The 27,370-nt window shown below is 40.9% G+C and overlaps 1 protein-coding gene across 1 annotated transcript in view; it reads right to left on the reverse strand.

The window, feature by feature from the left end:
• NLRP4 (NLR family pyrin domain containing 4) overlaps positions 1-27,370 on the reverse strand; it is a 36,143-nt gene that overhangs the window by 4,578 nt on the left and 4,195 nt on the right. Inside the window, 6 exon segments of the mRNA XM_058706258.1 lie at positions 5,320-5,490; positions 8,483-8,650; positions 13,662-13,829; positions 15,431-15,592; positions 16,647-16,854; positions 16,857-18,215. Of these exon segments, the coding sequence (XP_058562241.1) occupies positions 5,320-5,490; positions 8,483-8,650; positions 13,662-13,829; positions 15,431-15,592; positions 16,647-16,854; positions 16,857-18,215 (2,236 nt within the window).

The raw sequence follows: 27,370 nt of genomic DNA on the forward strand, positions 1-27,370 counted from the left end.
CAGAATCCAAAGCAGGCTCCAGGCTCTGAGCTGTGTGCACAGAGCCTGATGTGGGGCTCAAACTCACGAGCTGTGAGATCATGACCTGAGTGGAAGTTGCACACTTAACCAACTGAGCCACCCAGGCGCCCCTATAACACCTTATCTTTAGAGCAAGACCTTCCCACTTCTTATTCATTAGGTGTTTCTGAGGTATCTTTGGCCCCTTGCAAATTCCACATACATTTGGAAATTGGCTTTTCAAGTTCACCACCACCACCACAAGTATTGCACTTTGGGATTTCATTAAAACTAAAAATCATTCTGTGTAGAATTGACTTTGGATAGTGAGTATTTCAATCCTTGAACATGGACTCTATCTCACATTTCCTGAATTACACTAGCATCTCATGATATTCACTGCAAAGGTTTCACACATACTATATTAGCTTAATTCCCAGATGATTCCTTTTTGATGCTACTGTAAATGGTACTTCTATTTAATTCCATTGGTGTATTGCTTCTTGTTGGCCTACAAGAAATCTTTTTTTGGTAGATTATTTAAAAGAAGCTTGTTACACTCAATTCTGATTATTTAGTTACAGATTTTTAAAAGATCTATAATATTCTGTCTGCATAGAATTAGGGGCTTGGGGGCACCTGGGTAGCTCAGTTGGTTAAACGTCCAACTTCAGGTCACAGTCTTGCAGTTTGTGGGTTTGAGCCCCACCTCAGGCTCTGTGCTGACAGCTCAGAGCTTGGATCCTGCTTCAGATTCTGTGTCTCCCTCTCTCTCTGCCCCTCCCCCACTTGCACTCTGTCTCTCTCATTCAAAAATAAACATTAAAGAAAAAGGAATCAGGTGTTTTTTCCCTTCTAAAATTTTTAAGGATTTACAGTTTTATATTTTTTACCTTATTGCTTTTGCTGACATTTATAGGACAATGTAGATTAGAAGTGATTATAGCCAGCCTCCTTACCTTTTTCTTGATACTAAAGAGAAAGATTTTGTGTCTCCATCGCTAAGCGGATGTTTGCTTCAGATTTCTTGAATGTTTTACCAAGGAAAGTCCCAATTATTAATTTTCCAAGAGTTATAATAGGTGGATATTGTTTTAACTCAAAGCTTTTTCTGTAGTTTAGAGGATAGTGACCTTATTTTAATCAGTTAGTATGGTAAGTTACACTGATCTTTTTAATGCTTAACTACCTTCTCTGGATAAACCCAAACTTAGTCCTTATATTTATTCTTTTATTTTTTAATTTTTAAAAAAATTTTTTGGAGAGAGAGCATGTGAGCAGGGGAGGAGCAGAGAGAGGGGGAGACACAGAATCCGAAGCAGGCTCTGAGCTGTCAGGACAGAGCCTGACGCGGGGCTCGAACCCACGAACCGCGAGATCATGACCTGAGCCAAAGTCGGACGCTCAACCGACTGAGGCACCCAGGCGCCCCTATATTTATTCTTTTAATACATTTCTGGAATCTGTTTGCTCATGTACCTTTTAGTGCTTTTGCGTTTCATGAATAACATTGGTATATACTTTGAGTTTGACGTTATTCTAGCCTTGAAAAATAGTAGGAAGTATTTCTTCTTTTTCCAGTCTTGAAAGAATTTGTGTTAAGACTGGAATTATTTCTCCCTTGAGTATCTGGCAGCAGCTATTGATGAAAACTTTCAAGCCTGATTTAATTTCTTCAGTGGTTTAAAACTATTCATTTTTCGGGGAGCCTGAGTGGCTCAGTTGGTTAAGCGTTAGACTCTTGATTTCAGCTCAGGTCATGATCTCACAGTTCATTGAGATTGAGCCCTGCTTAGGGCTCTGCATTAATGGCACAGTGCCTGCTTGGGATGCTCGCTCTCTTCCTTGCTCGCTCTCTGCCCCTCCCCCACTTTCATGCATGCTCTTTCTCTCTCAAAATAACATTAAAATTTTTCCATTTTTCTAAGTTTGGTCATCCTTAGTATTTTTACTGATATTTGAAAAAATCTAAATTTTCAAGTTTACTGTATACAGTTGCTCATAATAATCTGATATCTGTATCATCTGTAGTAATGTCTTTTCCCATTCTTGATACAGACCAGTGCTGTTCAATATGGTAGCCACCAGGGATGTGTTTTTTATTCAGGGTGTATCCTAATTTCTACTCTGATCTCTTCTTTGTTTTATGGATGATGAATGTGAACTAATTACATTCACCTCCTAAGAATTTGAGTTCAATGGAATAGGACATTAGTTAAAAAAAAACAGCAGGATGCAAATAATGGATTGATGCTTTCTTTTTCAAATTCTGTTTTGTCTGTTGGATACAGCTACAACATGTTCATGGCATATTGTTTGTCTTTTCCGTCTTCCAAATTTTTCTCATTAAACTTGAGATGAAATTTCCATAACAGAAAATCATCTTAAAGTGAATATTTAGTGGCATTTTCAGTGTAATGTGCCATCACAGCTTCCTTGTATTTTAATAGGTCACTTAAAAACATCACTTTTTTAAAAAATCCAGTATGACAAGGGTACCTGGGTGGCTCAGGTGGTTAAGTGTCTGACTTCAGCTCAGGTCATGATCCCACGGTTTGTGAGTTCTTGTGAGTTTGAGCCCTGGGTTGGGCTCTGTGCTGACAGCTCAGAGTCTGGAGCCTGCTTCAGATTCTGTGGCTCCCTCTCTCCCTGTGCCTCCCCCACTAGGGCTCTGTCATTCTCTCTCTCAAAAATAGACATTAAAAAAAACTTTTTAAAATAAAAATCCTGTATGACAACCTTTCTTGTGGCCAAAATACTTAATTTTTTATATTTACTTATATTTTATTAAAACATTTTTTTAAATGTTTGTTTATTTTTGAGAGAGAGCGAGCTCAAGCGTGAGCGGGGGAGGGGCAGGGAGACAGGGAGACACAGAATCCGAAGCAGGTTCCAGGCTCCGAGCTGTCAGCACAGAGCCTGACATGGGGCTCAAACTCAGGAACTGTGAGATCATGACCTGAGCTGAAATCGGACACTAAGCCGACTGAGCCACCCAGGCGCCCCTATTTACTTAGATTTTAGATCTACATCTTACATTTTATATTAGTCTCTTGATTAGGTATTTTTTTTATCATTCCATCTTCTCTGCTTATTTGGGAGTCAGCAATACTTTGTTTTTTTTCTAACGTTCTATAGAAATTTCTGTGTCCACATTTAACCCATCAACATATTAAGTTAATCAACACCTTTACCCTCTTTGTGGACTTTACGACATTAACTTACATTTTATATTACTGCTGTTATACACTTAAATTGTTCTTTAGGATTTAATAATTGTATCTCTTTTGTTAGTCCATATTTTGCTTGGATTGATCTACAGATTTACCACTTTTTCTCTCCATTTTTCTATCTGGAATATCTTACCTTCTCTTTGAGGGATGTTCTTTACAATTGCCTTGAATGAGACTTAGGTTTTATAACAAACAAAAATCATTAGGAAAGAGAACAAAAACCTAAGGTTGACAATTTCTCCCCAGCATGGCAAAGATTCCCCCTGCACTGCCTTTTTCCATGGTTAGTCTTCATCTACTCTTTGTGCTTCCTTTAGATATGATGGCTTCCCCCAGCCCCAAGCATTGAGGTTTTAAGACTACTACCTGCATATTTGGTGTTCTGCAGATTCTCCAGTATTTATCCTACTAGAGGCTGATATGGATGATTGGATCTGTAGATCAGAACCTTTCATCAATTTCTTTTCCATCGGGAAAACTGTGAGCCATTACTTCATAAAATAGGTTGTCTGTCTGGGATTCCCATTACTTGGGCTAGAACATCTTGTTCTTCTAGGCCCCCAGTCTCTCCTATTTTACATCTTTTTCTCCTCTTCACACAGTCTTAATTATGACCTGGCTTCTGTTTTACTAATTCTCTTCAATTATGTCTAACCTATTAAATGTCTTAAGCTTTTGGTATTTACGATTTCTAGATGTTTATGGCTTTCCCCCCTCTAAGATATTGCAACTTTTTAAAAAGTTGGTTATTTTGAGAGAGAGAGAGAGAGCACGTGTGAATGGGGGCAAGGGAGAGAGAGAATCCCAAGCAGGCTCCTTGCTGTTGGCACATAGCCTGATGCAAGTCTTGTTCTCACAAACCGTGAGATCATGACCTGAGCCGAAATCAAGAGTCGGATGCTTAATGGACTGAGTCACCCAGGTTCCCCCCTTGTTCTTTTTCTCAAAACATAGTAAATGCAGTTATTTTATATGTAAGTCTGATTTGAAGGGGTATATGCACCCTAATGTTTATGGCAGCATTGTCAACAAACTGTGGATAGAGTTCAAGTATCCATCAAGTAATGAATAGATAAAGAACACACACACACACACACACACACACACACACACACACACACACACAGGAATATTGCTTAGGCATCAAAAAGAATGAAATCTTGTCATTTGCAATGACTTGGATGGAGTTAGAAGGTATTATGTTAAATGAGATAAGGCAGGCAGAGAATGACAAATAACATGTGATTTCACTCACATGTGGAATTTAAGAAAACAGATGAACATATGGAAGGCAGGCGGAAGAGAGGGGAACAAACCATAAGAGACTCTTAACAATAGAGAACATACTGAGGGTTGATGGAGGGAGGTGGTAGGGGATGGGCTAGATGGGCGATGGGTATTTATGAAGGCAGGTGTTGTGATAAGCATTGGGTGTTATAGGACTCCTTTCTCCCATTAACCATCTGAACAATTAACAAAATTCTGAACTGAGATATCTTGATGTATTAGGTAAAAAGAATTGTGTCTAATCCACATCTCTTGATTTCTCAGGGAAAGAGACATTTGATGAGGTAATGCTGTCCCTCTTGGTAACTCCACCACCACAAGGTTACCCAAATATTTCTCCATTTTATAACATCAAATTAAATCTTTTCATTATTTCCTTTACTATTAAATTTACTGCCATGATTCCTTCCTCAGGTGTTCCTTGTGTTATCCATGTGTGTCCCACTCCTGTTATCAGGCCTCCTATTGCCATGTTAGATATACCTACCTGTGATTTCCACCCCAAGACCCCTATTCATCTGGTGGAACTCATGTCAAACATCCAACCCAAGACCATCCCTCAGCCCCCAGTCATAATTAGGTTATTTCCCTCAGCCTATATGTCTACCCTGCTGAATGACTAGCTACAACACCCTTAATCTGTGACACAAGAAGGAGGTAAGGTTTGCTCACCTCAACATTTCCACAAGAGTCTGAGTCAGGTCATTTCTAACCTTTACATTCTGAGGAACAGACTCTATGGCTCTCCTCAATTCCCGATAGATTCTGAGCAATCCAAGCCTTCCTCAAGAACACCTACCACAGTGACCACAGGTGGCAGCCTGGCTGCTTCAAGGCCTCACAGAGAAGTTTCAAGTTTTCATATTTCAGGACGTTGGCACTGAGGTCTAGATGGGTCAAGCTTTTGTTATACAGAGGAACGTTGTAGAGGTATTTCCAGGAGTGTTCAGTGAGGTAACAGTAACCTAATCTGTGGAGACAAACATGGGAGAAAAGGAGGGAAGGACTGACACCTCACAGAACTTTAACTCCACGTTAAAAGTAGGAGTCCTGTAATTTTCCATATACAGTCCTTAATGAAGCAATGAACCTGTGACTTATCTGAAAATACCTCTCTTTGAGTTTTCTTCCTCAAATGATACACGAATTAGAAAATAAAACTGATAAAGTAATGCTGAGGGAAAACTATGGCACGATGAATGCTCGAGAAGAATGTAGAAAATGTTGGTTTTAACTCTACATCTGATATTGTCCTTGGACAAGGCATTTACCTTATGACACTGTTCTCTGTGGACTGAGGAAGTGCATTGAATTATCTTATGTATAAAATCCTCTTTCTTTTTCAATTCTGTTACTCTTTAAAATCCTAAGTTCATGGCTTTCAACAAGATGCATGTTAACTTGGGAAATATTCTAAGGTATCGCAAAGTAAAGCGGGGGTTGCAAACTCGTGTCGACTGAACCACACATAGCCAATAGACTTAAATTTTCTGGCACTTTTATATTTAAATTTTAGTTGCTAACCTTTAAACATGAACAAAATTTTATGTAAAAAAATCCAGGTTTTCGGGGCGCCTGGGTGGCGCAGTCGGTTAAGCGTCCGACTTCAGCCAGGTCACGATCTCGCAGTCCGTGAGTTCGAGCCCCGCGTCAGGCTCTGGGCCGATGGCTCGGAGCCTGGAGCCTGTTTCCGATTCTGTGTCTCCCTCTCTCTCTGCCCCTCCCCCGTTCATGCTCTGTCTCTCTCTGTCCCAAAAATAAATAAAAAACGTTGAAAAAAAATTTAAAAATCCAGGTTTTCAACTTATGAATATCATTTTTTTCAATTAAAAAGTGAATTTTAGTTTTAAACTTTCACAATTTAGTGGCTGTACAATATTGTTACTATGGTAAAAATATTCTTTGATGAAGATTACTCTAAAATTTCATAGGATTTAAATACTTTGCTATGTTTAAGTGTCTTATTTTCAACCCTGGCAAACATTGACAACTAAAAATTTTCTACTTAGAGAAGTTGTCATGTTCTTTATTTACCAGGAATCAAAAAAAAAATGCAAGTTAATATGCTGATGCTGAATATACTTGTACTTTAGATACTTAACCCTATAAGTAAAATAACTCATTTTAAATCCAACAAATTCAGGAAAAATATGTAGCTTGTTTGTAAGATCTCACTCAATATTAATGTTGTATCAACTACTTCTAAGTTTTTTATATCCGTATATTTATTTCAATATAAGCAATCATTTCCATGTGGTCTTCTTCCCAAATGTTTCTATTTATATTTCATCCTGATTTCTTTTATTGAGGCATAATTCAAATACAGCCTAGTGTATTTTTACAGTATTATATATTTAAGGTGTATAGTTTAGGTACACCCATCACCATTGGATGATGGAACATATCCATCAACTCCAAAACTTTCCTCATGCCCCTCTGTCATCTGTCCCTCCTCATGACCCATCTGCCCCACACTTAGGCAGTCACTGATCTGCTTTGTGTCTCTATAGATTAGTTTGCATTTTTGAGTTTTATCGTATAATGTGTATTCTTCCTTTCTAGATTCCCCTGGATTTTCTACACCAACGTTCATGTTGCTTAAGAATAAAGACAGTTTTACTTTACTTTTTCCAGTCTGGATTCTTTAGCTATGTTCTGGGAAATTGTGAAACTACCTGAGAACAATTTTTCTAAGCATTTTCACCAAGACTAGGGTTTAGTTTACAGGTAATCATACCCACCTCCCAAGGGGAGACTATTCTGAACACTCTACCTGATGCCTTGTGAATGAGAACTATGCCCTAGTCTGTGTGAGGACCAGGCCCCGCACCCTCACATCCTCTCAGGGTGGCCCTTCCCTGAGAAAGGGAAAGGTAGTTTTCTCTCATGCTTATGTGAGCCAGAACCCTGCTGGGTGCTTGAGGGGGTGTCTTTCGGATTTTGACATTTTCTAGATGCTTTGGTGTGCTGTCCTGTGACCTCCCACAAACTTCCTAGACTCTCAGCCAACATCTCCCCAAACCCTGTAGTCTGCCATGCTCCATGTGAGTTCTCTCTTCCTGAACATTATCCTGGAAACTTTCTGCATAGTCAGCTGGGACAATTATAAGACTCCCCCTGTTTTTCTCCTCTCAGGAATCCATGTCCTTCATTGCCTGATGTCTAGAAAATGTTGTTTTACTTATTTGGTTATTTTTGGTTGTTTTCAGGGGGAGATTAAATCCAGTCCCTGTTTTTCCATTTTGACTAGAAGTGATGGCCTCTAACTGGCTTGATTTATTCTCAGAGTACTCTTATTCTCACATAGGTCACATTTTTACAAACCCAGAAGTGTAAACAGAGGAACGTTTCTCTCCCACCTTCCAGTTCTGTTCCCCACAGACAATCTATATCATATATCATATCACTAAGAATATTTGCGTATAAAAAAAAGACCCAAATGCATATGTATTTTCCCACCTCCCCTTTCTTACCAGTATTATCATAAACTGAAGATCGATGTGGAACTTGCTTCAATGAAGCTAATGCCCCCAAGGTCATCTTGCTCCGCTGTGGCCCTTAGCAAGGGCCATAGGTGAGAGCTCACTGTACATACTAGTAACAGGTAAACAGTAGGGAGTAAGGAAGTATCTGAGTGTTGTAGTTACTTTCACCCAGTCTAATACTGTGTATGCTCTGCATAACCTCAACTTTCCTAATACTTCTAGGACAGCATTTTTCCCTCCTCCTGTTTACAGAGGAACAATTTGAACCCAAGAGAAGTTAGGTAACTTGGCTCAAGATGACAAGGGCTAAGTGGTAAATCCAGGGGTAGAGCTCGAGTTCTCCTGAATCCTCAGCTTAGGCTTTCAAATCTCTGCAGTGGTGCCTCCATCACTGGGTAGGATTTTAGACAACCGGCCCAAGTTCAAACTAACCGCTGCCATGGTTCTCCACAGTGGACCCTCCCAATGTGCACTTACATCAAGCCCTCTAGACCACAGTCAGGGTGCTGCAAGGCCTCACACAGCAGGGGTACCCCTTGGTCCAGGTAGTTGTAGGATACATTAAGAAGCTTCAGCTTCTTGCTGCTGTTTAGGACGCAGGTAAAGGCTTCACAATCATCTGCTGAAAGGTGACAATTTGCCAGCCTGTAGGAAAAAGAAGAGGTCACATTTTGTTGGTTTCTTTCTCTGATCCATTCCCCTTGTTAATCCTGTACAAGTCAGAAATAACATATTTGCTCTGCTTTGGCACCTCATGGACCCCATTCTTGATCCTGGTAACTCTCGGGACTTGAGGAGTCACTAGAGACACAGGCTTATTATCCATGTACGACCTAGGGAACTGCTACAAACACATCACATGATCTATGAGGCCCCATCCTATTCCTATATCCTTGTGTCCAGCCATGTTGGCCATTTTCAGTTGCCTTACTCACATTAGGAGCTACTCAAGGTAGTCATTCATGTTTGCTGCTCTCCACATGTCCCCCCATATCTTCTGACCCACTTAGGGTTTTTGCACTTGTGCACCTTGTTGGAATGCTCTTTGCCTGGTCTTTAGTTTGATCTTCATCTTTCAGATGTCTGCTCGAGCAACACCTCTTCAGAGGACATTCTGTTGAAGATGCCTTCAACTGGAATTCTATAGCACTCATCAATTGGTAGCTTGAGTAGGTGGAGGCTGCCAGTAATTATGGTTTTCTATTACCTCAGCCACTCTCCCTCTGGCTGCCACAGAAAAGGTATAAACTAGGTCCAGAGGTGATAGAATAAAGATGTAAACAATTAGTTGTTAAGAAATGAAAATGTAATTGGCAAGTTACCAAGTCTGTGGCTCCTAAAATTTTTCTAAGATGATTCTGTGTCAAAGCTTGGTTTAAAAAAGTTGTTTCTAGCATTAGGGTATTATTTTCAAGGATTAAAAAAAAAGGGGGGGGTTGACTTACTGTACACTACCTACAAACAATAACTCAAAATGGATCATAGACTTAAATATAAGAGTTGAAACTCTTAGAAGAAAACATGGCAGTAAATTTTCATCGCCTTGGGTTAGGCAATGGTTTCTTAGATAGGACACCAAAAGCACAAGAGGCAGAAGAAAACTACCTTTCAACATAAAAAAAAATGGAACAGAATAAAAAGCCCAGAAGTAAACCAACACTTATATAGTCAATTAGTCTATGACAGAGGAGGCAAGAATACATAATGGGGATAATACAGTCTCTTCAACAAACAGAAAGTGGTCCAGTTTTTCCAGCATTAATACCATACACAAAACCAAAATGAATTAAATTCCTGATGTGAAACCATAAAACTCCTAGAAGAAAACATAGGCAGTAATCTCTTTGACATTGGCCTTAATGACATTTTTCTAGATAGGTCTTCCCAGGCAAGAGAAACAAAAGGAAAATTAAACTATTGAGACTACATCAAACCAAAAAGCTTTTGCATAGCAAGAAAACCAACAAAATGACAAGGCGACCTACTGAATGGGAGATACTTGCAAATGACAACCCCTTATGGGATAGAACATCCAAAATCTGTAAAAAACTCACACAACTCAACACCAAAGAAACGCTTCTCCAAAGAAGACATCCAGATGGCCAATAGACACATGAAAAGATGCTCATCACTCATCATCAGAGAAATACAAATCAAAACCACAATGAGGTACCACCCCTTACCTGTCAGAATGGCTAGTATCAAAACAACAAAAAATAAGTGTTGGTGAGGCTGTGGAGAAAAGGGAACATTTATCCACTATTAGTGGGAATGTAAACTGGTGCAGCCACTATGGAAAACAGTTTGGAGTTTCCTCAAAATATTAAAAATAGAATTTCCATACCACCCAGTAATTTCACTACTAGGTATTCAAATTAGAAACAAAACACTAATTTAAAAGATATGCAGCACCCCTAAAACATTATTTACAACAGCCAAGATATGGAAGCAACCCAATTATCCATACATAGATGAATGGATAAACAAGAGTGGTACACACACACACACACACACACACACACACAATGGAATATTACTTGGCCATAAAAAAGAAATCTTGCCATTTGCAACAACATGGACGGACCTGGAGGGTATAGTACTATGTGAAATAAGTCAGAGAAAGACAAATACCATATGATTTCACTAATATGTGGAACTTAAGACAAATGGACAAAGAAAAAGACACCACCACCACCACCAACACCAGACCTAAATACAGAGAACAGACTGGTTGCCAGAGGGGAAGTGGGGATGGAGGGATGAACAAAATAGATAAAGGGTCTTAAGAGGTATAAACTTCCAGTTATAAAATAAAGTCATGGAAATGTAAGTACAGCATAGGGAATATAGTCAATAATATTGTTGTAGCCTTGTAGTGTGATAGAGGGTAACTATACTTGTCATGGTGAGCATTTTGTAATGTATGTAATTGTTGAATCATTATGTTGTTCACCTGAAATTAAATATGTGAACTATGTATACTTCAATTAAATATAAAGACATATAGAAAAACTAAAAAATTTTTAAAAATTGTGTTTCAAAGGACACCATTAAAAAGGTGAAAAGAGGGGTGCCTGGGTGGCTCCGTTGGTTAAGCATCTGACTCTTGATCTCAGCTCAGGTCATGATCTCATGGTTGGTGGGATCAAACCCCTCATTGGGCTCTGAGCTGCCAGTGCATAGCCTGCTTGGGATTCTCTCTCCCCTTCTCTCTCTGCTCCTCCCTTGCTTGTGCTGGCATGCTCTCTCTTTCAAAATAAATAAACGTAGTTTTAAAATTCAAGTGAAAAGATAAATGAAATTAAGAGTACATTTATCTTAAGCACTGAGAAATGGATAGAATTGTTGAATCATTATATTGTACATATGAAACTAATATAACACTGATTATAAAAAATTGAAAAGACAATTCATAGAATGGGAGAAAAAATTTGTGAATTATGTATCTTGCACATAACTTGTATTACAACTCATCACATAAAAATACCAACAAACCAATTAAAAATGTGCAAAGGACTTGAATAGACACGTCTCCCAAGACATACAATTGCCAACAATCACATGAAAAGATTTAACATTAGTCATTCAGAAAATTCAAACCAAACCAGAATAAGATGCCACATCAAACCTGCTGGATGGCTACAATAAAAATAATGGAAAGTAAGTATTGGTAAGGATATGGAGAAATTAGAACCCTCATACATTTCTGGTAGGAATGTAAAATTGTCCAGCCACTGTAGAAAACACTGTGGTGGTTGCCCCAAAATGTTAACATCAAATTATGACTCATTTCCACTCCTAATTATATACCCAAGAAATTGAAAACAGGTGTTTAAACACTAATATTCATAGTAACACTATTCACAACAGCCAAAAGGTGTCAATAACCTAAACACACATCAACAGAAGGGTAAACAAAATGTAGTATATCCACACAATGGGATATCATTCAGCCATAAAAAGGAAAGAAATACTGGTACAGAACATGATTTAGATGAACTTGACAACATTTTACTAAGTAAAGAAAGCCACTCACAGAAGACCACATATTGTATGATTTAATTTAAATGAGAAGTCCAGAATAGGCAAATTCATTGAGACTGAAAAGTTAGTGGTTGCCAGGGCAACAAGGCAATGGGGAGTGAGTGCTAATAGGTATGGAGTTTGTTTTCAAGGTTCTAAAATCAGATCGTTGTGATGGTTGCATACTCTTGTCAGTATAGACTAAGACCACTTGGAATATTCTTAATATGGAAGGGGTGAGTTTTATCGTTATGTGGATTGTATCTTGATAAAGCTGTTATTAACAAATGGGTTTGGGTCTTTGTGTATTTGGTTGATGGGCAACTAGAGAAAGCATTTGAAAATGTGGGTACTATTTGTAGCAACATGGATGGAACTGGAGAGTGTTATGCTAAGTGAAATAAGCCATACAGAGAAAGACAGATACCATATGGTTTCACTCTTATGTGGATCCTGAGAAACTTAACAGAAACCCATGGGGGAGGGGAAGGGAAAAAAAAGAGGTTAGAGTGGAAGAGAGCCAAAGCATAAGTGACTCTTAAAAACTGAGAACAAACTGAGGGTTGATGGGGAATGGGAGGGAGGGGAGGGTGGGTGATGGGTATTGAGGAGGGCACCTTTTGGGATGAGCACTGTGTGTTGTATGGAAACCAATTTGACAATAAACTTCATATATTGAAAAAAAATAAATAGAAACACTAAAAAAATGTGGGTACTACAGAAGGTCAATAGAGGTTAAGTATTGGAATCATTACTTGATTGAAAACAATTCTTGAAGTGTCATATACACACAGAAAAGTACGTAAGTGCAAAGTGTTGGCCAATGAATGGTCACGAACTGAACACACTTGTGTTACTAGTAGCCAGGTCAAGAAACTGCATATCTATCACCGCCTGTCACTATCCTAACCTCTCATACCATGTCTTGCCCATCTTCTAACTTTGTATAAAATCATATAATCTACTCTCAAGTTTGGCTTGAGATTCATCCAAACTGTTGCTTATAGTTGTAGATTCATTCTCAGGGAATGAGAATTCTCTTATTTAACTTACTGTTAGTAGATATTTCCATTTTTCAGGTATTATGGATACTTGCCATGTATGTTTTTTAGTAGCTCTTTTTCAGCAAACTTATACATCAACTCTGTTGAATGTACACCTAGAAGTGGGATTTTAGTTATACAGAATGCCAGAACCTATGAAAGCCAAATACAGGCAAATGTTTTGCAAAGTGGTTGTACCATATTCTAACCTCCATATTCTTTTGTTTTTAACTTTTTTTCAACGTTTATTTATTTTTGAGACAGAGAGAGACAGAGCATGAACAGGGGAGGGACAGAGACAGAGGGAGACACAAAATCTGAAACAGGCTCCAGGCTCTGAGCCATCAGCACAGAGCCCGACGCGGGGCTTGAACTCACGGGCCGTGAGATCATGACCTGAGCCGAAGTCCGACGCTTAACCGACCAAGCCACCCAGGCGCCCCTCTAACCTCCATATTCTATCCTCAAATGCACAGGAGATTACGTTTGCGTATGAATAATAGAAAAGGGGATGAAAGTAGACAGGTAAAAAAAAGTATATAATCCCCTCTGGAATCACATCAGTGATCCTGGGGAGCATGAAAACTTACAGTAGTTCTTCTACATTGCACATTGGACTGTTGAGGGCATTACAGAGCAACTTCACATCATTGCGCGAGAGTGTTGTACCACTGAGGTTCAGGTATTTCAAATCTGGACTATGAGTGAGCACCTCAAAGAAAAGCCACCTGTCACCAGCGAAGGTAACATTATTCATCCTGCAAAAGTAAAGAAAATTTTGGGGACGTTTCATCCAACAAAACCGGAGAACACAGCCTGAGCACCTGTCTTTGAACTATGGGCTCTAATTAGCTCTCAGATCTCTAATTTCACAACTGAGTCATGTAGCTTAGTTGTTCTCAATCTGGCAACCAGCCCCTGTGAGGGCAAAATGGCCCAATGTCTGGAGACATCTCTGTTTTGCTGGGGTATGTGAATGTGTGCTGCTAGCAGCTAGTGAGTAGAAGTCAGGGATGTTACTAAACATCCTACGGTGTACAGGACAGTGCTCCACCACCAAGAATGAGACACCCTGATGAAATACCATCCATGTTAAAAACTCCCAAATTTAAATGGGTTAGCACAATGTTTATTTTTCCCTCGTGTAATGTTTCAACACAGGTATTACTGATGTTTGGAGGGGAGGGGTTTCTTTTAAGCTAATAGTTTTCTACCTTGGATGTACATTGAAATCCCATGGGAGATATTTTGATAAATTGGTTTTGAGGCTTGACTTGGGCACGAGGAACTTTTTAAAACATCCTTGGATCATTTTAACATGCAGAAAATATTACAAAGTCACTGCTCTACATCCTTCTCAAAGCATGGTTCCTGGACAAGCCACATCTCAGCATCATCTGGGGACTTGTTAGAAATGCAGTCTTATGCCCAACTCCAGACTTACTGAAGCAGGTGTTTCCATTTTGATGAAGTTCAATTTTAATGACCTGACACTCCACTGTGTAAGTACAGACCTGGCTGGTTTCCCTCTGTCTTGTGACTTCAACATTCCACTAGCAAATGGGGAATGCACGTATGGAAACTCTGGTCTCTTAAAGGCTTTTGTATAAAAGTCATACTTCTGCTCACATTTTATTGCCAAGAAAGAGTCACATACTCCTATTTAGATGCCAGAGATCCACAGACATGGACAAGACAACATCATACTACGGCAAGGGGAGCACACCTAGACACCTGTGCCAGACCAATTCTCAGACAATACCACTCTTGCATATCCTTCCTGTTCTCTGGAATCCGTAAGTTCCATGTCCTCTCAGAAGGTAGTCTAAACTCCTAGACTAGGAGGACTTTCCAGACAACCAGAATCTCGGATTGTCTCTCATCCTTTCATGTGCACCTCCCACTCAGAAATGTCTATACATTTCATGGCGAGGAAACAAGCCAAGTCACACCTGACCATAGTGTTCCTTGAGGTCAAGACTCTTTTGATTCTTACCCCTACTTTATCCTTGGGATTTAGTAAAAGTCTGACACCCAGCTGGATCCCAAATGTTGGTTGACATAATGCTCCTTAAGCATTTTTAGAAGCAGCAAGTGTGGTGGCCACCAGAAGAAGCTCTGCAGTTGACCAGCTCTGAAGTTAAGAACCCAGATTTTCCCTTTCATAGCTTTGTGACCTTGAGAAACACATTTTAATGTGATGAGTGCAGTAAAAGGTGACACGGCAAGAGAAATAGGCATGTGGAAATCTGCTCTGATTATAATTCTTTGATTATGCAGTTGGCCTCACCTAAAAGTGAGGTGGGACCAATTTGGTATCTACACGAGAGACTCAAGTCTAGGAGGATCCCCAACTTACTGAAGCTTTTAAAGGTGACAGCTGGGATGCCTCAGCTGATGACACAAAGTTGCATAGGTTGACTCACTGAGGATACTGTGACTCATTTGGAGTTCTCTGAGGTGCTCATTTGTAGTGAGCACAGAGCAGATATCATGCCAACAGAGGATATTGTAACTTGACCTGTAAGAAAGGAGAAAGGATGTGTTTTCCAGGATATTGTCAACCCAAGCAATTCATAACATAAGAAAAAATTATCTTCCTGGACATAAAAACTCTGACATAGCCCAACCTTTAACTAGACAGAATAACATCCATCAGGTAAGTTTTATATTCATTATTCTCAACCGAGGGGACTGTTGTCCCCTCTGCCCAGGCAACATTAGGCAATATCCGGAGACATTTTTTTGTTGCTACAACTTATGGGAGGGGTACTTTTGGCATCTAGTGGTAGAAACCAGGGATGCTGCTAAACATGCTACAATGCACAGGAAAGCTTCCCCTCACCCCCTGCCAACACAGAATTATCCCTCCCAAAATATCAATAGTGCCAAGGTTGAGGAACCTTGCCCTATATATGGACAGTTTTATACTTAAGACTGGGGCAGGACATCCCAGCTGTAAGTGAGTCTTGAGTAATATAGCCTAGGCTCAAACCTAGCCTTCACAACTTCCTAACTTGGCCAGCCTACAGGATCTTTTTGCCCCAGTTTCCCCATCTGTAACATGATAAGAATCTACCTCATATGATTGTCAGGAGCACTTAGTTAAAATTTATAAGATTTCTAGAATAAATTTTAAAAGGTAATTTTTTTTTCAATATATGAAATTTATTGTCAAATTGGTTTCCATTCAACACCCTAAAAGGTAATTTTTAACTGGGAATTCAAGAAAGGATGTGAGTGTGGTCCTTTGAGAATGATGCTAATTATAAGTACATACCAACCATATTGAAAAGTATAAGAAACACACATGGATTCTCATATTCAATCTCCACAATACCTCACAACGTAGTTAACATTATTGCCCTACATTTAGTGAGGCAACTTCAACAAAGAAGGGAAATCCCATGGGCAAGGTCATGTAGTTCATAAATAGTCACACCTGGACCTGAGCTAAGGTCTGTTTGACAGAAACAATGACTATCCTATAATAAAAATGTCATCAGCCAAGCCCACTTGGAAATGTGGACAAATGCTGAAAAGATAAGAGAAAGAAAGCAATTAGATGGACTCACACAGAGCTGTCTGCATTTCCCACTTGAAAGACATTCTGGATGGAGAAGCAAAGCTTCTGCAAATTGGAACAGTATTTTAAGCAGTAGGCAGAAACCCGCAAGTCCATGTGGTCTGTGATGGTAAAGTGAACATCTTGGAAGAAGTCCATTGCCCACTGCACAAAAACTTCATTCTGCATCTCAAACAGACAGTAACACAATGCCAAGAAATCTGTTTCTGAAGATGCTTGTTCTCACCTATGCGCTGCAAGCACTGGTGACATTCCTGCTGTATCTCCTGGGACAGGTGAAAGCCAAAAACTGTATCCAGCTTTTCTTGTTCCTTTTCATTTAAAAGGCCAAATATGAAACACCCCAAAGAAATCCAATGTACCTTTTCTTTCTTCAAATAGGTAAATAGCACAGCCTTTCTACATCCAATAGCTGGGTTAGGATGGTCCATGTGGCTCTTTAGAAAATAGAACATGGCGGCACAGAACTCCTGGACGCTTACATGGAGAAACATGTAGGAGTTCTCCTCCTCCTTGCACTTCTGAAGAGCCTTTATGTCCAGCAACGTAGAGATGTCAGAATCAACTAACCCATTTCTCCTGAGGTCCCCTTCACTGAACAAAAACATGTTGGTCCACATACCCTCTGCAGCCAGGGAACACAAGCCCTTCAACTGGCCTTGGCTTTGCTCATCTGGACAGCTAGCCCCCTTGGGCGTGAACAAGTTAAAGATGAAAGAGCTATAAAGAGAGGTGGTACGTCGGCAGGTCAGCGCCAGGTCTTTCCCCTTTTCCATTTCCTGCTTCAGACAAGTGCTCACAATCCAGCAAAGGATGGGGATTTGGCACATGATAAACAAATGCCCATTTTCTCTCATGAAACTGAAGGCTTCCATGGCTCTATTCCGGTCTTGAAACATAGAGCAGAAATAGATCTTCTTATCACTGTCACTGAATCCCAGGAGTGTTCTAATTTCTGGGCACTCCAACCTATCCTCAACTTCCTGGGGGTACACAGGTGCAGCAGTGATGAGCAGCGAAGACTCGGGGAGCAATTTCTTCCTCAGCAAGCTGCTCAGGAGCACCTGTACTGGCACCTGCTCCATACAGTCGCTGCACAGATCCGACTCAGGTTCACTCAGGCTACATTTCAGTTCTTCGAAGCTGTCTATGAGAAACAAGAGTCTCTCTGGTTGGGACAGGATCTCCACAAAAGGAGTGGAGGAGTCAGACCAGCCTCTAGAGAGGAGTGCAGCCAAACTGGTCTCTGTCAACTGCTTCATTTCCCGGCAGCAGAGGTAGAAAACATAGGAGAATCTCTCCTGGTAGAGGTTGCCCTCCACCCAGGCCAACATCAGCCTGATCAGGAATGTTGTCTTCCCAATCCCTTGTACTCCTTTGAGGAGCACCGTCCGTGTCTGTTTCCCAGTTTCCTTAGGAGCAAAAAACAGTTCCAAGCATTCACGTTCTCTCTGGGTGAGTTCAGGATGTAAGTGATCTTGAATCCTGGGGATAGATTCTCTGAGCCACATGTTGTTGAATTTCTCCTTCACGTGCATTTGGTACAACTTTGTGTGTCCTGAGTGAGAACAAGAGGAAAAAAGAAACATACAACATCTCCAAGTTAAACTCAATGCTCATCATATATTATATATCCTTTTTGACCCTGCAATTTTTCTTCTAAAAATGCGTCTTCTCGGGATCTGCAGGCTGCAGTCTTTGGGCCAAAGCTGGATAACAGCCTGTTTTATAAATACAATTTCAGTCGAACACCACCATGCTCTTTGTTTACATGTTGTCTATAGCTACCCTCCCACTACAAATGGCAGAGAGGGGTAGTTGTGGCAGAGACAGTATGAAAAAAACAACAGTGACAGGGGCGCCTGGGTGGCGCAGTCGGTTAAGCGTCCGACTTCAGCCAGGTCACGATCTCGCGGTCCGTGAGTTCGAGCCCCGCGTCGGGCTCTGGGCTGATGGCTCAGAGCCTGGAGCCTGTTTCCGATTCTGTGTCTCCCTCTCTCTCTGTCCCTCCCCCGTTCATGCTCTGTCTCTCTCTGTCCCAAAAAATAAAATAAACGTTGAAAAAAAAATTAAAAAAAAAAAAAAACAACAACAACAACAACAGTGACAAAGCTCTGCATATTGGGACACTTGAGAGATTTTGTATAGAAAGAACCCTGAACTGGGGCACCTGGGTGGCTCAGCTGGTTAAGTGTGTGACTCTTGGTTTTGACTCAGGTCATGATCTCACTGTTCAAGAATTTGAGTCCCGAGTTGGGCTCTGCGCTGATAGCTTGAAGCCTGCTTAGGATTCTCTCTCCTTCTTTCTGCTCCTCCTCTGCTTGTGCTCTCTCACTCTCGCTCTCAAAATAAGTACACATTAAAAATAAGAAGAAGAGGCCCTTCCAGGTGAGGAACTGGCTTAGAGCTGCGGCTTCTCTTCCTGGAAGGTGTCCCCAAGACATTGGCAGCCATTAGTTGAAACATTTTTCGATGCATTTCTGAGTGCACATATGTTTTCTGTCCTCACAACGCTGGCAGGGTGTGTTCATTGGCACCAGCTGCCTCTTCCCCCCAAGACCTCCAGGTCACGTGAGGGAGGAGGGAAGATGGCGGCATAGGAGGACGCTGGGCTCACCGCGCGTCCTGATGATCACTTAGATTCCACCTACACCTGCCTAAAGAACCCAGAAAACCGCCAGAGGGTTAGCAGAATGGAGTCTCCAGAGCCAAGCGCAGACGAGAGGCCCACGGAAGAGGGGAGGAAGGGCGGCGAGGCGGTGCGCGCTCCATGTACTGGCAGGAGGGAGCCGGGGCGGAGGGGCGGCCTGCCGGCCAAGCGGAGCCCCCGAGTCTGGCTGGCAAAAGCAGAGGGGCCGGACGGACTGTGTTCCGACAGCAAGCGCGACTTCGCGTCTGGGAGGTCATAAGTTAACAACTCTGCTCAGAAAGCAGGAAGGCTGGAGGACAAAGGGAGGGAGAGCTGCTGAGCCCCCAGACGACAGAGCTCAGCTTGGCGGGGAACAAAGGCGCTCGCCAGCGCCATCTCCCCCGCCCAGCCCCCAGCCAATATTCCAAAGGGAACCAGTTCCTGCCAGGGAACTTGCTCGCTCCGCGCAAACACCCAACTCTGTGCTTCTGCGGAGCCAAACCTCCGGCAGCGGATCTGACCCCCTCCCGCTGCCACAGGGCCCCTCCTGAAGTGGATCACCTAAGGAGAAGTGAGCTAATCCTGCCCCTCCCGCCCCCATGCACCTTGCCTACCCACCCCAGCTAATACGCCAGATCCCCAGCACCACAAGCCTGGCAGTGTGCAAGTAGCCCAGACGGGCCACGCCACCCCACAGTGAATCCCGCCCCTAGGAGAGGGGAAGAGAAGGCACACACCAGTCTGACTGTGGCCCCAGCGGTGGGCTGGGGGCAGACATCAGGTCTGACTGCGGCCCCGCCCACCAACTCCTGTTATACACCACAGCACAGGGGAAGTGCCCTGCAGGTCCTCACCACTCCAGGGACTATCCAAAATGACCAAACGGAAGAATTCCCCTCAGAAGAATCTCCAGGAAATAACAACAGCTAATGAACTGATCAAAAGGATTTAAATAATATAACAGAAAGTGAATTTAGAATAATAGTCATAAAATTAATCGCTGGGCTTGAAAACAGTATAGAGGACAGCAGAGAATCTCTTGCCACAGAGATCAAGGGACTAAGGAACAATCATGAGGAGCTGAAAAGCGCTTTAAACGAAATGCAAAACAAAATGGAAATGACGACAGCTCGGATTGAAGAGGCAGAGGAGAGAATAGGTGAACTAGAAGATAAAGTTATGGAAAAAGAGGAAGCTGAGAAAAAGAGAGATAAAAAAATCCAGGAGTATGAGGGAAAAATTAGAGAACTAAGTGATACACTAAAAAGAAATAATATACACATAATTGGTATCCCAGAGGAGGAAGAGAGAGGGAAAGGTGCTGAAGGGGTACTTGAAGAAATTATAGCTGAGAACTTCCCTGAACTGGGGAAGGAAAAAGGCATTGAAATCCAAGCGGCACAGAGAACTCCCTTCAGACGTAACTTGAATCGATCTTCTGCACGACATATCATAGTGAAACTGGCAAAATACAAGGATAAAGAGAAAATTCTGAAAGCAGCAAGGGATAAACGTGCCCTCACATATAAAGGGAGACCTATAAGACTCGTGACTGATCTCTCCTTTGAAACTTGGCAGGCCAGAAAGGCTTGGCATGATATCTTCAGTGTGCTAAACAGAAAAAATATGCAGCCGAGAATCCTTTATCCAGCAAGTCTGTCATTTAGAATAGAAGGAGAGATAAAGGTCTTCCCAAACAAACAAAAACTGAAGGAATTTGTCACCACTAAACCAGCCCTACAAGAGATCCTAAGGGGGATCCTGTGAGACAAAGTACCAGAGACATCACTACAAGCATGAAACCTACGGACATCACAATGACTCTAAACCCATATCTTTCTATACTAACACTGAATGTAAATGGATTAAATGCGCCAACCAAAAGACATAGGCTATCAGAATGGATAAAAAAACAAGACCCATCTATTTGCTGTCTACAAGAGACTCCTTTTAGATCTGAGGACACCTTTAGATTGAGAGTGAGAGGATGGAGAACTATTTATCATGCTACTCGAAGCCAAAAGAAAGCTGGAGTAGCCATACTTATATCAGACAAACTAGACTTTAAATTAAAGGCTGTAACAAGAAATGAAGAAGGGCATTATATAATAATTACAGGGTCTGTCCATCAGGAAGAGCTAACAATTATAAATGTCTATGCGCCGAATACCAGAGCCCCCAGATATATAAAACAATTACTCATAAACATAAGCAACCTTATTGATAAGAATGTGGTCATTGCAGGGGACTTTAACACCCCACTTACAGAAATGGATAGATCATCTAGACACACAGTCAATAAAGAAACAAGGGCCCTGAATGATACATTGGATCAGATGGACTTGACAGATATATTTAGAACTCTGCATCCCAAAGCAACAGAATATGCTTTCTTCTCGAGTGCACATGGAACATTCTCCAAGATAGATCATATACTGGGTCACAAAACAGCCCTTCATAAGTTTACAAGAATTGAAATTATACCATGCATACTTTCAGACCACAATGCTATGAAGCTTGAAATCAACCACAGGAAAAAGTCTGGAAAACCTCCAAAAGCATGGAGGTTAAAGAACACCCTACTAACGAATGAGTGGGTCAACCAGGCAATTAGAGAAGAAATTAAAAAATATATGGAAACAAACGAAAATGAAAATACAACAATCCAAACGCTTTGGGATGCAGCAAAGGCAGTCCTGAGAGGAAAATACATTGCAATCCAGGCCTATCTCAAGAAACAAGAAAAATCCCAAATACAAAATCTAACAGCACACCTAAAGGAAATAGAAGCAGAACAGCAAAGGCAGCCTAAACACAGCAGAAGAGAAATCATAAAGATCAGAGCAGAAATAAACAATATAGAATCTAAAAAAACTGTAGACCAGATCAACGAAACCAAGAGTTGGTTTTTTGAAAAAATAAACAAAATTGACAAACCTCTAGCCAGGCTTCTCAAAAAGAAAAGGGAGATGACCCAAATAGATAAAATCATGAATGAAAATGGAATTATTACAACCAATCCCTCAGAGATACAAACAATTATCAGGGAATACTATGAAAAATTATATGCCAACAAATTGGACAACCTGGAAGAAATGGACAAATTCCTAAACACCCACACTCTTCCAAAACTCAATCAGGAGGAAACAGAAAGCTTGAACAGACCCATAACCAGTGAAGAAATTGAATCGGTTATCAAAAATCTCCCAACAAATAAGAGTCCAGGACCAGATGACTTCCCAGGGGAGTTCTACCAGACATTTAAAGCAGAGATAATACCTATCCTTCTCAAGCTATTCCAAGAAATAGAAAGGGAAGGAAAACTTCCAGACTCATTCTATGAAGCCAGTATTACTTTGATTCCTAAACCAGACAGAGACCCAGTAAAAAAAGAGAACTACAGGCCAATATCTCAGATGAATATGGATGCAAAAATTCTCAATAAGATACTAGCAAATCGAATTCAACAGCATATAAAAAGAATTATTCACCATGATCAAGTGGGATTCATTCCTGGGATGCAGGGCTGGTTCAAAATTCGCAAATCGATCAACGTGATACATCACATTAACAAGAAAAAAGAGAAGAACCATATGATCCTGTCAATCGATGCAGAAAAGGCCTTTGACAAAATCCAGCACCCTTTCTTAATAAAAACCCTGGAGAAAGTCGGGATAGAAGGAACATACTTAAACATCATCAAAGCCATTTATGAAAAGCCCACAGCTAACATCATCCTCAATGGGGAAAAACTGAGAGCTTTTTCCCTGAGATCAGGAACACGACAGGGATGCCCACTCTCACCGCTGTTGTTTAACATAGTGCTGGAAGTTCTAGCATCAGCAATCAGACAACAAAAGGAAATCAAAGGCATCCAAATTGGCAAAGATGAAGTCAAGCTTTCGCTTTTTGCAGATGACATGATATTATACATGGAAAATCCGATAGACTCCACCAAAAGTCTGCTAGAACTGATACATGAATTCAGCAAAGTTGCAGGATACAAAATCAATGTACAGAAATCAGTTGCATTCTTATACACTAACAATGAAGCAACAGAAAGACAAATAAACTGATCCCGTTCACAATTACACCAAGAAGCATAAAATACCTAGGAATAAATCTAACCAAAGATGTAAAAGATCTGTATGCTGAAAACTATAGAAAGCTTATGCAGGTAATTGAAGAAGATATAAAGAAATGGAAAGACATTCCCTGCTCATGGATTGGAAGAATAAATATTGTCAAAATGTCAATACTACCCAAAGCTATCTACACATTCAATGCAATCCCAATCAAAATTGCACCAGCATTCTTCTCGAAACTAGAACAAGCAATCCTAAAATTCATATGGAACCACAAAAGGCCCCGAATAGCCAAAGTAATTTTGAAGAAGAAGACCAAAGCAGGAGGCATCACAATCCCAGACTTTAGCCTCTACTACAAAGCTGTCATCATCAAGACAGCATGGTATTGGCATAAAAACAGACACATAGACCAATGGAATAGAATAGAAACCCCAGAACTAGACCCACAAACGTATGGCCAACTCATCTTTGACAAAGCAGGAAAGAACATCCAATGGAAAAAAGACAGTCTCTTTAACAAATGGTGCTGGGAGAACTGGACAGCAACATGCAGAAGGTTGAAACTAGACCACTTTCTCACACCATTCACTAAAATAAACTCAAAATGGATAAAGGACCTGAATGTGAGGCAGGAAACCATCAAAACCTTAGAGGAGAAAGCAGGAAAAGACCTCTCTGACCTCAGCCGTAGCAATCTCTTACTCGGCACATCCCCAAAGGCAAGGGAATTAAAAGCAAAAGTGAATTACTGGGACCTTATGAAGATAAAAAGCTTCTGCACAGCAAAGGAAACAACCAACAAAACGAAAAGGCAACCAACGGAATGGGAAAAGATATTTGCAAATGACACATCGGACAAAGGGCTAGTATCCAAAATCTATAAAGAGCTCATCAAACTCCACACCCGAAAAACAAAGAACCCAGTGAAGAAATGGGCAGAAAACATGAATAGACACTTCTCTAAAGAAGACATCCGGATGGCCAACAGGCACATGAAAAGATGTTCAACGTCGCTCCTCATCAGGGAAATACAAATCAAAACCACACTCAGATACCACCTCACGCCAGTCAGAGTGGCCAAAATGAACAAATCAGGAGACTATAGATGCTGGAGAGGATGTGGAGAAATGGGAACCCTCTTGCACTGTTGGTGGGAATGCAAATTGGTGCAGCTGCTCTGGAAACAGTGTGGACGTTCCTCAGAAAATTAAAAATAGACCTACCCTATGACCCAGCAATAGCACTGCTAGGAATTTATCCAAGGGATACAGGAGTACTGATGCATAGGGGCACTTGTACCCCAATGTTTATAGCAGCACTCTCAACAATAGCCAAATTATGGAAAGAGCCTAAATGTCCATCAACTGATGAATGGATAAAGAAATTGTGGTTTATATACACAATGGAATACTACGTGGCAATGAGAAAGAATGAAATATGGCCTTTTGTAGCAACGTGGGTGGAACTGGAGAGTGTGATGCTAAGTGAAATAAGCCATACAGAGAAAGACAGATACCATATGGTTTCACTCTTATGTGGATCCTGAGAAACGTAACAGAAACCCATGGGGGAGGGGAAGGAAAAAAAAAAAAAAGAGGTTAGAGTGGGAGAGAGCCAAAGCATAAGAGACTGTTAAAAACTGAGAACAAACTGAGGGTTGATGGGGGGTGGGAGGGAGGGCAGGGTGGGTGATGGGTATTGAGGAGGGCACCTTTTGGGATGAGCACTGGGTGTTGTATGGAAACCAATTTGACAGTAAATTTCATATATTAAAAAATAAAAAATAAATAAATAAATAAATAATAAATAAATAAATAAATAAATAAATAAATAAATAGCAACCATTATCTGCCATGCCCTGGCAGGTCCAATCTGAAGGCCAATTCTGCCTTCTGTTCCAAAAAATATATTGGAATGACTCTTTCAACATGTTCTATGTCCAACAGCATGTTTAATGACCTGGATTAGGGAAGATCATGTTTCTGGTAAGGTTTGACATTCAACCCTCACTCTAGAAAACAAAAAAATTACAAAGAAGGAAACTGAGGAGAAACACACAAAGGGGAAATTCAGAAAGTCCTAAAACACTTCCAAGATGGCAAGAAACAAACGGAAATTGTTAAAACACAGAAACTATTAATAATTTCATTCACCACTACCAACCAAAAGCAGCACCAAAAATTTGGTTTTAGTGCCTATGATTCATGCCACAAGACATTTGTTTTGCCATATTTTTTTTGATAAGAAACCGAATCCTGTTGAATGTGTATTTTTAGTACTTTTTTGTTCCCTACTGAAAAATTTAGGTCTTCCACTAGCTACATGTACCTATTCAGCAACTTCAATGGGACTGGTGTAACTGAGGAATGAAATTTCTTATTCAATTTAAATTAATTCAAATGTATGCCAACTGGTGCAGCCACTCTGGAAAACAGTGTAGAGGTTCCTCAAAAAATTAAAAATAAATCTACCCTATGACCCAGCAATAGCACCGCTAGGAATTTACCCAAGGGATACAGGAGTGCTGATGCATAGGGGCACTTGTACCCCAATGTTTATATCAGCGCTTCCAACAATAGCCAAATTATGGAAAGAGCCTAAATGTCCATCAACTGATGAACGGATAAAGAAATTGTGGTTTATATACACAATGGAGTACTACGTGGCAATGAGAAAGAATGAAATATGGTCTTTCATAGCAACGTGGATGGAACTCAAGAGTGTTACGCTAAGTGAAATAAGTCATACAGAGAAAGACAGATACCATATGTTTTCACTCTTATGTGGATCCTGAGAAACTTAACAGAAGACCATGGGGGAGGGGAAGGAAAAAAAAAAGGTTAGAGAGGGAGGGAGCCAGAACATAAGAGACTGTTAAAAACTGAGAACAAACTGAGGCTTGATGGGGGGTGGGAGGGAGGGGAGGGTTAGTGATGGGTATTGAGGAGGTCATCTGTTGGGATGAGCACTGGGTGTTGTATGGAAACCAATTTGACAATAAATTTCATATATTAAAAATAATAATAATAAAAAAGTTATGTGAAGTCAGAGTGCGTGGGTGGCTTAATCAGTTGAGCATCTTACTCTTGATTTTGACTCAGATCATGATCCCAGGGTTGTGGGATAAAGCCCTGTGTTGAGCTCTACACTGAATATGGCGCCTGCTTAAGATTCTCTTTCCTTCTGCCCCTCCCACCCCCCACTCATGCACTTGCTCGCTCTTTCAAAAAAATTAAATGGTGCCTGTGTGGCTCAGTCGGTTAAGTGTCCAACTTTGGCTCAGGTCATGGTCTCACAGTTCATGAGTTCAAGCCCCACACAGGGCTTTCTGCTGTCAGCACAGAACCCACTTCAGATCCTCTCTCTCTCTGCCTCTTTTCCACCCTTGCTCATGCTGGCTGTCTCTCCAAAGTAAACATTTAAAAAGATTAAAAAAGGAAAAATTATGTGAGGTCACTAAAGAGCTATGAAAACAGAAAGTTCTTGAGAAGCCAAGATACAGGAGACAGAGGGAAAGGCCAAGAAGGAGAGCCTAACACTTGTCTGTTTTCCTTGGGGCATTTTCCTCTAAAGAGGCTGTGAACCTGAATAGACATTAAGGGCTAAGAGGCTAATAAGCCAAGTCAAACTCCTGCCAAGTTCAAGGGTTTGGGGGACAAATGATGGGTTCAGAAGTTCAGCACACCTCAGGCATGAGGAGATACTGGATGGACCATCTGGGAAGAAGGGGAAACTAGCAACAAAATATTCCTCACAAAACACAGCCTGGCTTTGAATTATTTCAATCTGTACTATTAAGGACATATTCGTCTCTTACCAGAAGCAATTCCACTTGATCTGGAAGAACATAATCTTGCAGAGCCTCAGTAGCCTCTGCAATGTATTGTATCGAAAGCCCAGTGCTCAAAATTTCCAGGCATGCTGGGAGACAAAAACCACAGGACCAAAACAAGGAGAGGTGGGAAACACATTAGAAAAATATTTACTTTAATATCT

Source organism: Neofelis nebulosa, chromosome 17 (assembly GCF_028018385.1).
Source record: "Neofelis nebulosa isolate mNeoNeb1 chromosome 17, mNeoNeb1.pri, whole genome shotgun sequence".
NCBI classification, from domain to species: Eukaryota; Metazoa; Chordata; class Mammalia; order Carnivora; family Felidae; genus Neofelis; species Neofelis nebulosa.